We start from the raw sequence: 15,451 nt of genomic DNA, 5'->3' as shown, positions 1-15,451 counted from the left end.
CAGCTGTCTTGTAAAATATCTCTTTTCATTCATTCGCCTCAGGGGTTTGTGAAAGTAGACATTTATTTTCAAAACAGACTTCACATACAATAAATAAATTAAATTGCAAAATTCAAACACAAACAATTTCAAGTTCACCTTCATAATGAGTTGACATTTTGGGTCTGGTGGGGTTCACTTTAGAGTAGCACGGTCAAACTGTGTCACCAACTACACAAACAAATATAAATCTATAATGTCATATGTCACAAGCTGTTCCATTTCCACATTATACAGTACACTTAGGACTGTAAATATGCTCAACAGTGTTTTTAAAGGATGTCAACATGTAAAAGAAAAGGTTTTATGGTTCACTTAAAATGAAATAATAATTACCATGAAGATCAGAATACTGCTAAACGCGGACCATTGCTGGAGAAGTCTGATGCTGCTGTGTGTGTGCGTGTGTGTGTGCGTGCGTGTGCGTGTGTATGTTTGAGCAGCTCAGGCGTGAGACACAGGCAGGGAGGTCATGGCGTGGGCGGGCAACAGCGGTTGAAACATGGATGGAGGGGAGTGTACTGTGAACACATACGGAGAGCGACAGAGTCAGTACACTTCACATAAAATATATGTAAAGAAATGTTAATTAAGACATTGGTATAAACTTTAGTGTCATCTTTTGTCTTAGTTTGATAATTATTGTTGACAGTTGTCGTTTGGGGTTGGTGCACTTTACATACAGTGAAAATAAAACATAAGATTTCAAGTGTTAAAATAGAATTTGACTTTTTTATAGTAAGCAGTTAATATGAAACGTAATGAAAAGGCTGGTGGTGCTCACTGTCTATGAAGGAGTGCAGTGCAGAGAGCATTGATCCCTCCGGGCCCCCGTACGCTGTGTACTGCAGCTCCTCGGGGGTCGGGGTGTGCTGGGACAGGCGGGTGGGCTGCAGTGAGGTCATGGGGGTGCTGGAGGTGTGGTTGGGGCTCACGTGCTTCTTGTGGCGTGCTCGGCAGTTCTGGAACCAGACCTGCATTAAATGACAGACACCTTTTTATAAGGTTGCTTTTGAAAGTAGCAAACAAACTCAGAAGAGAATTTGCTTTCTTACTGTAAAGTACATTTAATGTCAGATAAGCAAGATTTTAACACAATATCTTTTACTGATACTCAAGTCTGATTTTGACTACTTTTTACAACACTGCAATAAAAAATCTGATCAGCTTCTGAAATGTAAATGCACTGCTATGGACTGAACTATGCAGCAAAATATGAAGTATTTTTTTACATATGTTACCAGCAGATCATCGCCAGTATTCCTCAGTGTTCGAGTCTCTTGCTTCTCTCTGAATAGTAGAATCTGTATTTTACCATCCTCCATCTTGCCCCCGTCCTCCACTGACCTGTATGACTCTTCGACTGAGGCCCGTCTGCTCCGCCAGTTTCTGCAGCGTTTGAGCATCTGGGTTGTTGTCCTGAGCAAACTGGGCCTGCATCACCTGCACGTTCAGAGGTAGAAAAAAAATCTGTTAAAAATCACACAGGTTTACAGGTTTGCATAAAGCAACGTTAAATATAAATATTTTTGCAAATGTTGTGCATCTATCTTGCTTTACATGCTGTTCATACTTTATATTACTGCTTTAACTGGAAAGCCTGAAATTGAAATTTCAATATACCCTGAACAATGCACATAATTACTATTACTATACTATAATTACTAATATTATCAAGAGAGGATTAAAAAAATCACCTCTGTTTAATAAAAACAAATGCCTCATTTGTCTAGTTTATTAAAATCAACATCTTATTTTAGTTTTACCTTATATCATGTTTTAAAGTGTTTTAATTCATCTATGAAGACTCTTCACACTAGAGAGACAGAACCTGGCCAGATTTGTTGCATATAGTTGTAACATAACCACCATTTAACAATAATCTACACACGATGAGAAAATGATCATAAATCTTTATTACAAAATTGTGTAATTATAGTTTCAAGGATGAGGCCAATGTTTTATTTTTTTAGTACAAAAAAAGACAAATGTTTTCCCAGAAGAATCTTGTATCTATGTGTCTGTCTGTAATATGTGATGACGGAGGTTAACCTGCAACTGGTCGGCAGTGAAGCTGGTCCGTGCTCTCTTGGAGGGTTTTGGCTGGTTAATCTCCTGTTCAGTGGGCACAGCTCCCTCCATGTTAACACTGTTCCCTGCAACAACAGCAGATAATCATATTAAAAGATCAGGAATTATTTAGCACAGGATTAGAAACCAATCTTACTTTGAAATACTGATACTGTGGCTGCACAGTTAATTGAAATATTTTGGAAATATGACCAAGTGCATCAAAATCGCAGAAGCTGCAATTTCTTTTAGAGGTGAAATGTGTGACAAAACATCAGCATCATGATGAAGTACTGCTGCAGAGACGCACCGGCCTACAAATCTGTTCGGTACAGACTCCCAACAAATGTCACCTCATCGTGATTTTAATAGTTTTTACAGTGAAAATGAAAATTGTGATGCAAAAAATTATCATTCCCACTAACTGTGAATCATATCACAATCATAATATCTATTAAATTGAATTTTAAAAAAGTACCATACCATGAAGCCCTCAATAGTACTAATGAAAAGAGCAGCATGCAATGGCCATATTTTAAGCCATTTAAAAAAAAAAATTGGATAAGTTCACTGTAATTTCAGATAGGTAGAATAATATTTTCAGAACATGATGTTTAGGCCTTTTAGTAGTTTCCACATAGACCTGATAATCTGTTATCATTTTTTTTTAAAAAAAGAGACACTTGGCTTTTCTTCCAGTAGCTTGAGATGGAAAGAAATACTATTTTTGTGATATGTGATAAATACTTGATTTTACGTTTTCTTTTTTTCTCTTTTTTTTAGAAAATAAGGGAAATATTGTGTGTTTTTATGCCAAAATGTAACAAATCGGGAGAAACGTCTTGGAAGGAGGCTTAAAGTAAAAACAGTATTCTCTCTATTTTGGAGCAACAACCGGGTCCCTCCTGCGGACACCGGGCCGACCGGCCGGCTCACCTTTCTCCACGGCCCGCTTGAGGTTGTCCAGCATGCAGTCGTAGTGAACCTTGCAGAGCACCTTCTCCTCCACCAGAGCGAACTCCTCCCCGGTGGACAGCTGCCTCTTGCAGGAGAAGCAGGCGAAGCAGGCCAGGTGGTACACGTTGCCCTTCGCCCGGCGGACCCAGTCTGTGGAGTGGATGTTCCGGCCGCAGCATGCGCACCAGGTGCCGTATCTTCTGCAGGTGAAGGTGAGCAAATCGGACACTTGCGCATTAAAAGAGCTGTTGAATCATCTTCTTTTATTTATCATTATTATTATTATTTTTAACTTTTTAAAAAAAACTTTTTTTTAAGCCAGTGACGAAAGAATTTGGTGTTTTTTTTTCCAAGCAGAATTTAGTACTCCAAGATAAGATGGGCCCCGAATGAAATGAAATCAAAAAGAGTTCATATAAAACTGACTTCCACATTTAGTTATCCATCTATCTGGAATATGTGACGATGGAGAGTTGAAGTGTGGTGAACCATTTTCAATGTAAAGAATTAAAAAAATGAATTAGAATTAAATAAATATACAGTAAGATCAGGCAGGAATATCAAGTCCAGCATCTATTTTTTTTTTATTATTTTTTCTTATTGTTATTATTATTATTATTATTATTATTATTATTATTATTATTGGGCTCACTTTTCAGCAACACTTTCGTTTGGATGCACGTACCGAAAGTAATCCAGTTTACAGAAAACCTCCTTTTCTTTGATGTAACAGCTCGTGTGGCTGCCGAGTGAAGTCTGACACACGCTGCACGACAGACAGCGCACATGCCAGCACAGGTCGTTAACCTAAAGCAGAGACGAGAGAAATGAGCGAAAGTCAATCAAGGTTTGAAGTTGTTGGCCTGTTTGGCATACGAGCTGTTAAAACCACACGGATCAAAAAGTGATGTAAAAAAAAACAAAAAAACAATATCCATCATCTTAAAAAAAAATGCAAATTGGCAAAAACGTGCAAACAATAAAGAGCTGTCGGTGTTTACCTTTAATAAATATTTATCCACGATTTCCTCGTTGCAGCTGGCGCACACAGCTCTGCCTAACAGCGGGGCCATCGCCTGCAGCGACGACGCGTCTTCATCCAAAACCTCCACCGGCGCGCCCTGAAGGGATCAGACTTGCGGTGAGGCAAATTACGCACAGGGACTCATCCACCCCACGCCTGCAGTGGCTACACGTTTGAGCTCCACCTGTTACTATCACCAAAGTTAAGAAAATCAATCATTCTGGTGGTTCGGCTCCGCTTAATTAGCTTCAAGTATTTGTGGCGAACATCTCGACATAAAACAGCCATTGTTTCTAACAGGGAAAAAAAAAAGTCATTAAAAGTTTAGTTTAATCAACTGCATCCTTGTCTTTTTTTTTTTCTTTTCTCTTTTTAGATGGAACAGTCGTGGTTGGTATTTGCCCTCTAGAATTGTTCTGATTTTGAAGCGCGCAGTCACAATTACTTAAAACTTAATCTGGATCATTCTCCAAACACATCAGGGTGTATCTTCCTTCCTACCATTATGACCCTCCTGTCCTCAGTGCATTTGCCAAGCAGCTCTTCGTCTCCTTTGCAATCCTCGCACATGACAGCGGCTGTGTGTCCCCTCCGTCAGACTGCGGCAGCTGCCTTAAATGCCCCCTCGCTCCGTCCCATAAATATCATGCCTTTCACTTTTTCACCATGACAACCCCCCGGCGATTACCAAAATGACATTTAAAAGAGAAGGGTAGTCATTACTTACAAAAACAGACAACACTTGAGCTAATACTTATCCGATGTGCATTATGTGCTTGAGATCTGCATTTGGGATTTAGCGGCTGCACGCGCGCGCGCCGCGGTTTTTTTTTTTTTTTTTTTTTTCTTAAACACCCCCCGACACGCCAATTTCACGCGTCAATCAAAGAAGCAGCGCGAGGTCTCCTGGAAAAGGGGGTTTGATTTTTTTAATAACAGCAATTAAAAAAGGCTAAGTTCACCAAAAAACGTCTCACCGGGCCAAGCAAAAGGTGAAGAGGTCTCATTAACTACTTGAGTTTTAATTGCAGAATTCAAGGAGGGGGTAATTTTCTGCGACATTTCTTCAAATTGTGAAAATACCGAGCTGTCAGCGTGCGGACGGACCGGCTGTAATGACAGGCTGAGGCCCCACTTTAATTTAATTGGCGACGCAGTTTCGACTCATATGTAATCTGTAGCTACACTGACTCTCAGCTCAACCCGCCGGTGTTATCCAGTCACAACAACAATAACTCACCTCATCGTTGGACAACACGGATCCGCTCTCGTCCTCGCTCACGACGCAGCACTCCACTTTGACTTCACTTTTCCAGCGCATGTCTGCGTCCAGGTAGCTTCCCGGTGCCAAAGTCAAACTTCTTTCTTTTCTTCTTTCTTTCTTTCTTTCTTTCTCCTCCAGGATTGCTCTCTCAGTCTGTGTGTGTGCCCCGAGCTGTTTCCAGAGGGCGGATCGTAATTCATATTTCCCTGTTCTCTTTGGCCGCGCCTCCCCTTTTGGAAATAAGCTTGTTGTGTGGCTTTGAGGAGGAGGGGGGGTTGGATAAATAAATAAAGTCTGTCACAGTTGTGTTCTTCTAAATGTGTTTTTGATTGGAAATTTGCCTACACCTAACTTCTGAGGTGACCCACAGGCAACAAAATGCATTGTGATTTACTCAAGTGCGTCACATAAGTTTAATTTTGAGGTGCGCTTCAAGTGTTCTAATTATCTGCTGCACATATTTCTGAGGGAAATGTACTTCTTACTGTTCATCTGACACCTGTAGTCACCAGCTACTTTTGTGTGTGTGATCGTCTAATAAAATATGATGTATTTTTAGGCATTAAACTAAATTTTAAAAAAGCTTGTTACAGGCGCATCAACCACAATCATCCAGTGTTCTTAAACATATCAAAATAAAAACACTTGGATACTTTCAGCAGCCATTCTGCAGAACAAGAACATTTACTTGTGCTACTTTTAGTGCATTTTGTTGTTTATATTTCTGTCCTTATACCTAAACACATCTTTGAGTGAAGGACTTGAAGTGTTTTTATAAAAGGCTACTACTACAGTCACTTCAGATGACCAGAAAACTTTTTCCACCCCCTGTTATTACCCCACGAACATGGCAGCTATGTTGATTCTGACCAACATAGGAGACAAAGTACCTAACCTTTAGTGTACTAATATTCTATAATGTTTAATTATTAATCTGTTTGGGCAGTGGTTCCTTGACTAGAGCTTGACCAATATATTGATATTGGCCTATGACAATAATATATCGGTATTGGCCTAAATGTTGCCTGATCTGCACCAATATGAAAAGGATTTGATTCACTGATGAAACAATGTGTGTATGTTGGCTGACGCATATCCAATTCAGCATTTTTCACTCTTTAAAAATTGGTATCAGCATCAGCCCCAAAAATTGAGTCAGACGATAATTTTGATCCCTTAAAATCTTTCAGTATTTACTTGCAATCCCTCGTCACTTACAAACTGAATTGTGACCCTTTTTTTTTACCCCGTTGTTTTGTATGAATCATTTTAGGAGACCCAAAGAGAAAGCATGACTCTGTAATCCACAAGAGAAAAAGGAAATCAGAAGGGAAAAAAAACTTCTTTCTTCATTTTACGACCCCTAAAGATTGATCTTGCGACCCTTATTGGCGTATAAATGTATGAGTCCCCCAGGTTGGAAACCACCCTGAGACGTACAAAGTTGAACCCTGTTGACACCCCAACTCTTGTACTGCCCAGGGGCACCCCAAAGATGGTCGGAGGAGCCATGGCCACCCCGATACAGTTCTTCACGAGTGCCACCACCACTACCGCAGGGATGATGTATTTTTGTGGGGCAACCCGTAGGATTTTTGCTCAGCAAGATAATCTTCACAGATCAACAACTTTTTTTGAATTTTGAAGCGTAAATTAAATTGCTAGAAGTTAAAAGCTAATGTTAGGCTAGCTAAGTGTCTTACTGCACAATTACTATACACGTTTTCTGTAAATCAATCAATCTACAAGTTGTGAAGTTAGAGTTAGAACAGTTTGTTAAGTCGGCCTGTAAAGACAGACTATTGAGTAGGCGAGTCTTTGTTTGCATTGTGCTGACATTTACCTCTGTAGTCTCATTTAGTCACCGTTAGCAACTGCTGTTTTTAAGATACTTTGTAATTCAGTTTTGGGACATTTACTGATGTATTTTATGTCGTTGAACAAAATGTGTAACTATCTACAGCTTGTGGTAACCACAGATCTTTTTCAGGCATCTAACGGAAAAAACCTATTCAAAAAACCCATTGACTTTGAGACGATGGAACCGGAAGTGCAGAAATGCAAATGGATTTCCAGGTTTTATGACTGCAAACTACACCACTCTGTTTCCTTAACTGGTGTAATAACACTGCTGCATGGTCGTAGCCTCGGTAAAAGGTACCACTAAAATGCTTTGCTTCATATTGGGTTTTTGGATCTCAAAACGGAGGAAAATAAAGGGAAAATATTGTTGGATTTTTCAAATAATATTGTTTTTACGCATATAAATACACAATCTGCTTGAAACAAAACAATGAGGAGGGAAAGCCAATGTCAGCTAAATACAAGGTTTACATGTTCTTGATTAAATGTATTTAATTACTTTCCACCACTGCTCTTTGGCCTTCGTAGTGTTTTTGCCTCTTCAGCTGCATGACAAAACAGAAAAAGCAGCCCAAACCCAAACAGTGACGGGGGACACTATACAAGGTAACGCAGTTACTTTACAAGGATCAGAGGGACAGGAGTGACACAAGTTGCCGTTTTTACTTATTCATTCAACCCCGCCGCTCACGCAATCCCACCCATCCCAGCCGCCACACACACACAAACAGAAAAAAGGTTATTTTGTGTTCTGACGGGATAACAGTCCGACCTGCACCAGCATGAGTCTGCATCCGTATCGCACCATCTCACGGGGATAAAGGAGTTAGCGTGCCTCCATCGAGATGTGTCCTGTTCCACCTGGTGGAGATGAATGCTTTTTTTATCAGATAACGCATCTCAAGCGTTGCAGGCTGCAGAGCAGAGAGTTCACTCAAGCAGCCCGTGAGACAACCGCTTTCTGTTACATTTTAAAGTAGGAAAAAAAAGTCCCGGGGAAGCTTTTTTATTTTGGCCTTGGTGATGAGCTCTGATGGAGAGGTCAAAGGTGAGAGGATAAGACAGTGTTAATGTGAAGCATCAAAATGTGTAATACCTACAGTGCCTACCGAGCATTTTATCATGAAGAGACAAATCCTGACTCAGACATTAAAGTCTTTATCACTCCAACGCACCATCTGTCGAATACCTGATATGACCACAGACGTTGGGGAAGATGTAAATCTGTGTGTGCAACAGTTGCATGTTTTCATTTTCCACATTGCATGGCTGACTTGGTAAATGTTTTGAGTGATGTGGACCAGACAAAAACAAATGCCTCATCTGTCAACATACTTAGAAACTAGGTCTGCCACTGTGTTGCTGTATGTCTGAGGCTGCTGCGGTACACAGTACGATCTATAAATACTTAATCATTAAGTATGACAGTTATGAAGTAGGTCAATGATCATGGTGGCAAATGGGTTCCTGGAGAATTATGCAGCTGTGGCATTGTTATAATACATTTAACAAAAGCTGTTTTAACAATAATTTGTTTACCATTAATAGAATTTATCCTCAATTTTTATTTACTGTGGAGGTCCTCGACAGATATGATTATAATGATAACTTTTTTGAGCTTAATGTTCACTTTGGGGTCCTGAAGAATCTGTCCCTCCTTTAGCAGGTTAAAAAACTAAATATTTAAATTTTTTATTTAAAAAATAAATGATACATTTACAGTTAATTACACTTTAGTTAATAGCTATTTCATAGTAAAGAAACAATTCAATTCTTTATAAAACCATTTGATGAGCTGTTGTTTATTGTAAAGTTGCAACTTATTTTTTCAACGCTTTGTGTATTAATTATTTTATTTATTTGTTTATTTGACAGGAACAGTTCATTTATATCTGTAGCAGGAGACAGAGACAACATCTCTGTCAAGAAAATTAACACTATAGTGTAAAAAGACATATAAAATGTATAAAACATTAAAACACTGCAACAATAACAACCATATTTCATGAGAAGTGTTTGTGTTTATGTGTGATGGGTAGTGGTAGATCATCATCACATCATTATGAAGTTGTAACTGATGTTTATAAACCTTTACAATTGCTTCATAAATGGTTTATAAAGAGTTTATTTGTTAACAATGAAATAATTATAAACTAAAGTTTAATTAAGTATACATTTAGCATTCATTAATGATGGTTATTATATGGTGTCATCAGTTCTGCATCAGCTCATATAAAATACAAAACTTATAATATTTACTTATATGGTAGCCTGGTCACCTTAATCAAAAGTCCTGTTTGTGGCAAATGGGAGAGTAATCACTTTAATAATGTTCTATATTGTGGGTTTTAAAAAGGTCAGACAGAAAAAAACCGAAAAGATATTCAAAAGAAAAGAACAAGTTAATTATGCAGTTATTATTATTGTTTTACAAACTGTTATACAAACTGCAGCGATAGAATTAAAGCCAATGTCAACAAAACAAGGGGGAACTTGGTTACATAGCCTATTATAAGTGCATAAACAAGAACATGACAGACTAATAAAATCAAGAAGTAGACCTCACAAACACACAAGGCCTCTAAAAGACATAATGATTCAGCTCCAACCCAGAAATGCAGAAGAATGATTACTTAAAATAATGTTTGATCTATTATCTCACATCTTACATGTTGCAAAAATGGCACCGTTGGTGTGTTTTTACATCCAAAGAGATCTCTTATTTTAAAAAAATGTTTAAAAGTTTCTTCTAAGAATAAGACAGGATACAATGAGAGCAACGAATGTATGAGATTGACCAGGAGAAGCACTGGGCGTTTGGCCCCGGCGATCCTCTGAGAGCATCTCCTAATTTGCTACTTCCACATGGACCTTTGCTTTCTTTTGGGCTGCACCTACTCATTTATTTCATTGAAATCAGTGCGAATTGGGGTGGTTTACAATTGACACAACGAGTTTGGCATGACCTTTTCTCCTTGCTGTAAATGGGTACTCATCGAATCTGAAGGGGGGGAGGTGGGCTGCCGGAGGAGGGATGGTGGTGGGGGGGGGAGTTGGAGGGGAGGAGGTGGGAGCTGCGTTGGCTGGGGGCCAATGGGGGGATCGGGTGGAAATCACAGCAGTGAAAATGGCAGTGCGGTGAAAGAGGGGCCTGATTGCATTGGGACAGCATGCGAGAGGGAGCAGCATGCTCAGCCCAATCAGAGCGACATAAGGAAAAAGTGCTCTTATCAACGAGTAATGGCCCACTTGACAATCACACAGGCACAAAACTGCTCTATTTAACGCTGATTGCAAAAACCGCTGCCCCCCCCATCTCAGAGCTGCATGACTCCCCGACATCTCCCTGCCACCTCCCAGCTTACAGCCAAGACCCTTTCCTGAATGGAATTTATAATCACCCCTCCTCTATTTGTACGCTAATTGTTCTTTTAAGACCTGCGCTGTGTATTAGGCGTTTAGTGCTGGTGAAATGCCTGCCTTGATTACTGTGTTTATTGCGAGCATTCAGGGCAAATCCAGTTCAATTCCACCGGTGTGACAGGTAGTGAATGTTTAAACAGGTATCATCTACCTGGCTGTTCACCCTCATGTTCATGTCCACTGATACATGTGAGGGTTAGAGGTGATCAAGCTCGGCAAAGCATGTTCTGATGATTCACGAAGTACTCTGACAATCAAAAACGATTTTATATTCAGTATCTACTATAACGAGATGGCCTGAAAAACATTTTTTTTAGATCTCAGTGTATTTCACATTCATTCATGCAGTAGCACATGTGTATTTTGATATGGCAGCCACACTGTTACATCAAACTCTTCCTCGATATATTTGTTTTGCAGCTGCAGGGACTTGGCCTATTTTAGTGTATTAGAATAATAATATTGCCTCTGACATTTATTAACTCACGTCTAAAGACATTTTTAATTTTGTGAACAAGCATTTGAACAGTTCTTTCTGAGTAAAATGTGTCATGACAGAAACCAAACACTGATTCACCTGCCGCTACAAACACAGATGTTATCTGTCACCCAGCTTGTTTTTTCCTTCTCAGTTGTGCAGCCTCGTTGTTTCAAACATCCACAGGTGTGTGTTGGCGTCCCGGTGTGAAACCAGAGAAACAGAGATGCTGGTGAGTGTGAACGGGCAACAAAGATAACAACAAGTTTAATCTATTGAGTGTCTGTCCACCCGGAGAGAGAGATCCCTCCTCTGTGGCTCTTCCTGCGGTTTCTTTCCATTTTTCTCCCCCTGCTACAAGGGGCTGTTTTTATTCTGGGAAGTTTTTCCTTACTCTAAGCGAGGGTCTAAGGACAGAGGATGTTGTTCACTGAACAGATTGTAAAGCCCACTGAGGCAATGTGATGGTGATTTTGGGCTATGTAGATGAAATGTATTGGATTTGATTTGATTTGAATGGAGAAAAAACAATAGTATTATTTTACTTGTATGTCTTCATTTATGTTATTGTTTGTATTGTCATATCCTGGGAACATTACTTTTATGTTTGTAACATTGAAATAGGGCAACAAATTTGCTTCTCTCTTTCCATTCTTATGAAACGACAATCAAATTGTATTGCTGTTTACATGATTCACGCGATTAGATGAATCACAATCAAAATCAATTTTAAACTACACAACAAGACTTTTTTCTTGAAGGCACTGCCTCAAGTCTGCCTCAGTCTTTTGTTTTACAGTGCTGTATCGAAGACTGACACAATCAGTCTCATTATCAGTTCATCTGTAATTTATTTTCTCGATCAATCGATTAGTTGTTCGGTCTATAAGATGTTAGAAATGGTAAAGAGTGTCTGTCAGTGTTTACCAAAACCGATGATAATGACCTCAATGTCCACAAACAAAACAATATTCAGTTTACTGTCACAGAGAAGTAAAGAAATCAGAAAACGTTCCCATTTAAGAAGCTGGAATCAGATTATTTTGATGATTATTTCTTAAAAAATAGTCAAACTGATTTATCGACTATCAAAATTGGATTCATTTAATTGTTGACAACTAATCCATGAATTGATTTGTTTGTTGCAGCTCTAGATAAATTCCTGTAATACCTTCTTATCTCAGCTGCTCAACTGACCAGCATGTACACACACATATACACAGACAGTAGGGAGAGTTATTGTGTGCTGCACACAGCCAATCACAAACCACATTAATACCATTCAGAAAAAAAAGTAAAAATAACTCATAACATGTAATTTCCTGCGTTTTAAGCTTTGAGCTTTTTTTTTCATCTAGTATTTTATATTGTCAAATTCATATAATATACCCTGCACCCTGCCTGTGATTACTGTAATTGTCTACGCATACAGTATATTAATTTTTCACTAGAATCATTCACTTTGTAGCCTCTGGTCCAGACCTCAGGCTTTACAAGAAAAGGCTTTGCAAGAGAAGTAAGGTGCTGGTTGTCATATTTGTGTTATTGTCATCAGACTTTTGCATGTTTTGAAATGAAGGATCTGCAGAAAGTTTGCACATGTGAGCCAACTGACAACTGAGGATAAACTTGTTTCGTCCTACGTCTGGCATCATGCTCAAGTGTTGTTGAGAAAGACCCTGAACAACTTTTCTGCAAGTTTCATGTTAAAGTGTGCAGTGCATTATGTCACATGCTCATTTCAGAATGATCAGCAATTCCACAGTAACATCCCTGTGCCCTCTGTTGTATATGTGAACAGGTAAGTCGTCAGCTAGACGACACAATCACAGAACGACCCTCTCCCCTTCCTTCATAATACAGTATATTCATCTCTGACCGTCTCAGAGAGAGACTCCAAAGCTTTTATCACATCTTCAGACAGAAACATGGCTCCTCTTACTGGTCAACTCTGGAACTGATAAAACACTTAAATCTGTTAGAACAATAAGCCACAAAATCCAAAGGCTTTGTCTCACATACTGTGTCATCCTTCTACACAACATCAACACAATGAGACACTGGAAGATAGACAGCAGAGTGCAAAGCCACCACGCTTGATTTGACCAAATATACAATCTTAAATATCTGTTGTAGAGTTGATGTTGCTCTTAGTGTCACATAAGAGGTGGCTCATGAATTATCCATACACTAATAAAAAAATGATGCCGTGTCCTGAAACAAAAATATGTTTCCACTGTCTCCACAAGAGGGCCACAGAGGACCTGCAGCTGAAGCTCATCCTGGTGAGGTGTGATTTTACTGTATTTTCTGAGGTGGAAACAGTCACCGAATCAGTGATGTTGTCATTGTGGTGATATGTTCACAGCTCATGTGTTCTATAACCTTTAAAATCAGAGGCTGGAGCTGTGATTTGACCTGAGTTCATTATGTTTATTTTAGGATCATACAGTTTTGTGTTTAACTTGATTAATACCAAATAGTGACAATATACAGCACCATCATTTCTATGAGTACTCCCACACAAAATACACAGTCCAGCACACACACACACACACACTAGCTTTCATCACTTGTGGGAACATTATAGACTTAAATTAATTTTCTGGAGACTAACCATAACCCAAGTCCTCACCCGAGATTGTAATGATTTATGTTATATTGTCCAGCATTCTTGTCCCCACGAAGCTGCCAGGGAAAAAAGACTACGCTCATACACACAAATGCACACACACACACACACACACACACACTCATACATACAAATACACACACTGTCCAATAAGCGATTGCCTTATTCAGCAGTTCTATGCCAGTCACTTTCCATTACAGATCTCTGGGGATATTATAGTAGTCACTAATCAGCCTGCTCTCATTTTGCTATCAACTATTCTTGCTTAAAATATCTAATACACTGATTAATAATTATATGTACATATATATATATATATATATATATATATATATATATATATATATATATATATATATATATATATATATATATAAACAAAACACAATCAGAATCATATATATATATATGATTCTGATTGATTACATTCCACCACTGCTCATACATTTTCATTATACTGTTATGTTACTTAAGTAAAGAGTCTGTATTTAAGAGTAGCTGAGTGTGTGTATTATACTGGTTTAGCCACAGTAGTGAAATGTAACATTTACTCAAGTACCTTACTAAAGTACAGATTCTTGTACTAACTACTTGTATTTACATGATTACTGAGGCTATTTATTTCCATTCCAACTTTGTACTACTACACTTTGAAATCTGACTAAGTGACTTTACTTTAAAAAATCAAGGAAAAGGATTACTTCAAAATCACCAAGTAAAGTAGACTAATAATTAGAAGTTGTTAAAACTTTTTAGCCTGTACAAGTTAAATTTAATGGTCTACTTAACTTGGTAATTCTGAGTTAACTTGTTTCCTGACGTTTACAGTGCAAAGTTACAGGAAAATGTTGTTCTTTTTACTCCACCACATTCAACAGGCAGATTTAGTTACTACTTTACAGATTACTTTTTTCACTTCCTGTCTAGAGAAAACCACATATCTGCAAATTTTGTGATTTTGTTTTTGAATTTTTATGATAAACTGATTGATGAGGTGTTGAGAGATGTTTCTCCTAATTCTTAAGCTAAATTAACTGTTTTTAAAAATACTCTTTGATTAGCTAGAAAATATTACACTACTCTAATTTAGTTAGGGATATTGGGATATGGGTGCATACATGTGTGTGCATGAGTTCAAGAGTCTCACAGTCTGAGGAATGAAGCTGCTCCGTAGTCTGGTGGCACAGCAGCGGATACTTCTGTATCTTTTGTCAGATGGCAGCAGGGTGAACAGACTGTGGCTGGGGTGGGTGTTGTCTATTCGTATCCTTTGGGCTCTGTGCAAACACCTCACTTCACCAATGTCGCTGATGCTCTGTCGATGGGTACCAGGGATGTTATGGGCGGTTTTAATCACCCACTGTCGAGTTCTCCTGTCCTGGGCCAGGCACCAACCATGCAAGTTTGTGCTGCTTCCAGTCAGGATGCTTTCTATTGCTCCTCTGTAAAAGTTGAAAGAGGATTTTGCTCTGAAAGAGCCTTTAACCAGGGTGGTGATGTGTGTTGACCAGGAGGTTTGATGGCAAGTCCAAGGAACCTATAACTGTTCACCTGCTCCACCTCATCTCCACTGAGGCAGATAGGCGTGTTTGTCCTTGCCTCCTTTTTTCTAAAATCAACAATCAGCTCCTTGGTTTTCCTGATGTTGCGCAGTAAATTGTTTTTAGTGTGCCACTCTGCAAGATCGTCGATTTTCTCCCG

The 15,451-nt window shown here is 38.9% G+C and overlaps 1 protein-coding gene across 3 annotated transcripts; it reads right to left on the bottom strand.

Annotated features, from left to right (window-relative positions):
- Positions 1-474: 474 nt before the first annotated feature.
- LOC141005158 (LIM/homeobox protein Lhx8) lies at positions 475-5,412 on the bottom strand. 3 transcript variants are annotated; one of them, XM_073476931.1, is made up of 9 exons: positions 5,327-5,411; positions 4,592-4,668; positions 4,068-4,187; positions 3,752-3,873; positions 3,046-3,266; positions 2,092-2,195; positions 1,387-1,482; positions 824-1,013; positions 475-560 (listed from the first exon to the last, which is right to left on the bottom strand). In XM_073476931.1, the coding sequence occupies exons 1-9, from the start codon at positions 5,409-5,411 to the stop codon at positions 484-486; spliced, it is 1,092 nt and encodes a 363-aa protein (XP_073333032.1). In that variant the 3' UTR covers positions 475-483. The 3 variants fall into 3 exon arrangements, with proteins under 3 accessions (XP_073333032.1, XP_073333033.1, XP_073333034.1); XM_073476932.1 differs by having other exon boundaries at positions 4,601-4,668; XM_073476933.1 differs by lacking the exon at positions 4,592-4,668 and having other exon boundaries at positions 5,331-5,412.
- Positions 5,413-15,451: the final 10,039 nt, after the last annotated feature.

This window comes from Pagrus major, chromosome 11 (genome assembly GCF_040436345.1).
Source record: "Pagrus major chromosome 11, Pma_NU_1.0".
NCBI lineage: Eukaryota > Metazoa > Chordata > Actinopteri > Spariformes > Sparidae > Pagrus > Pagrus major.
This window is presented reverse-complemented; position numbering and strand designations above follow the sequence as displayed.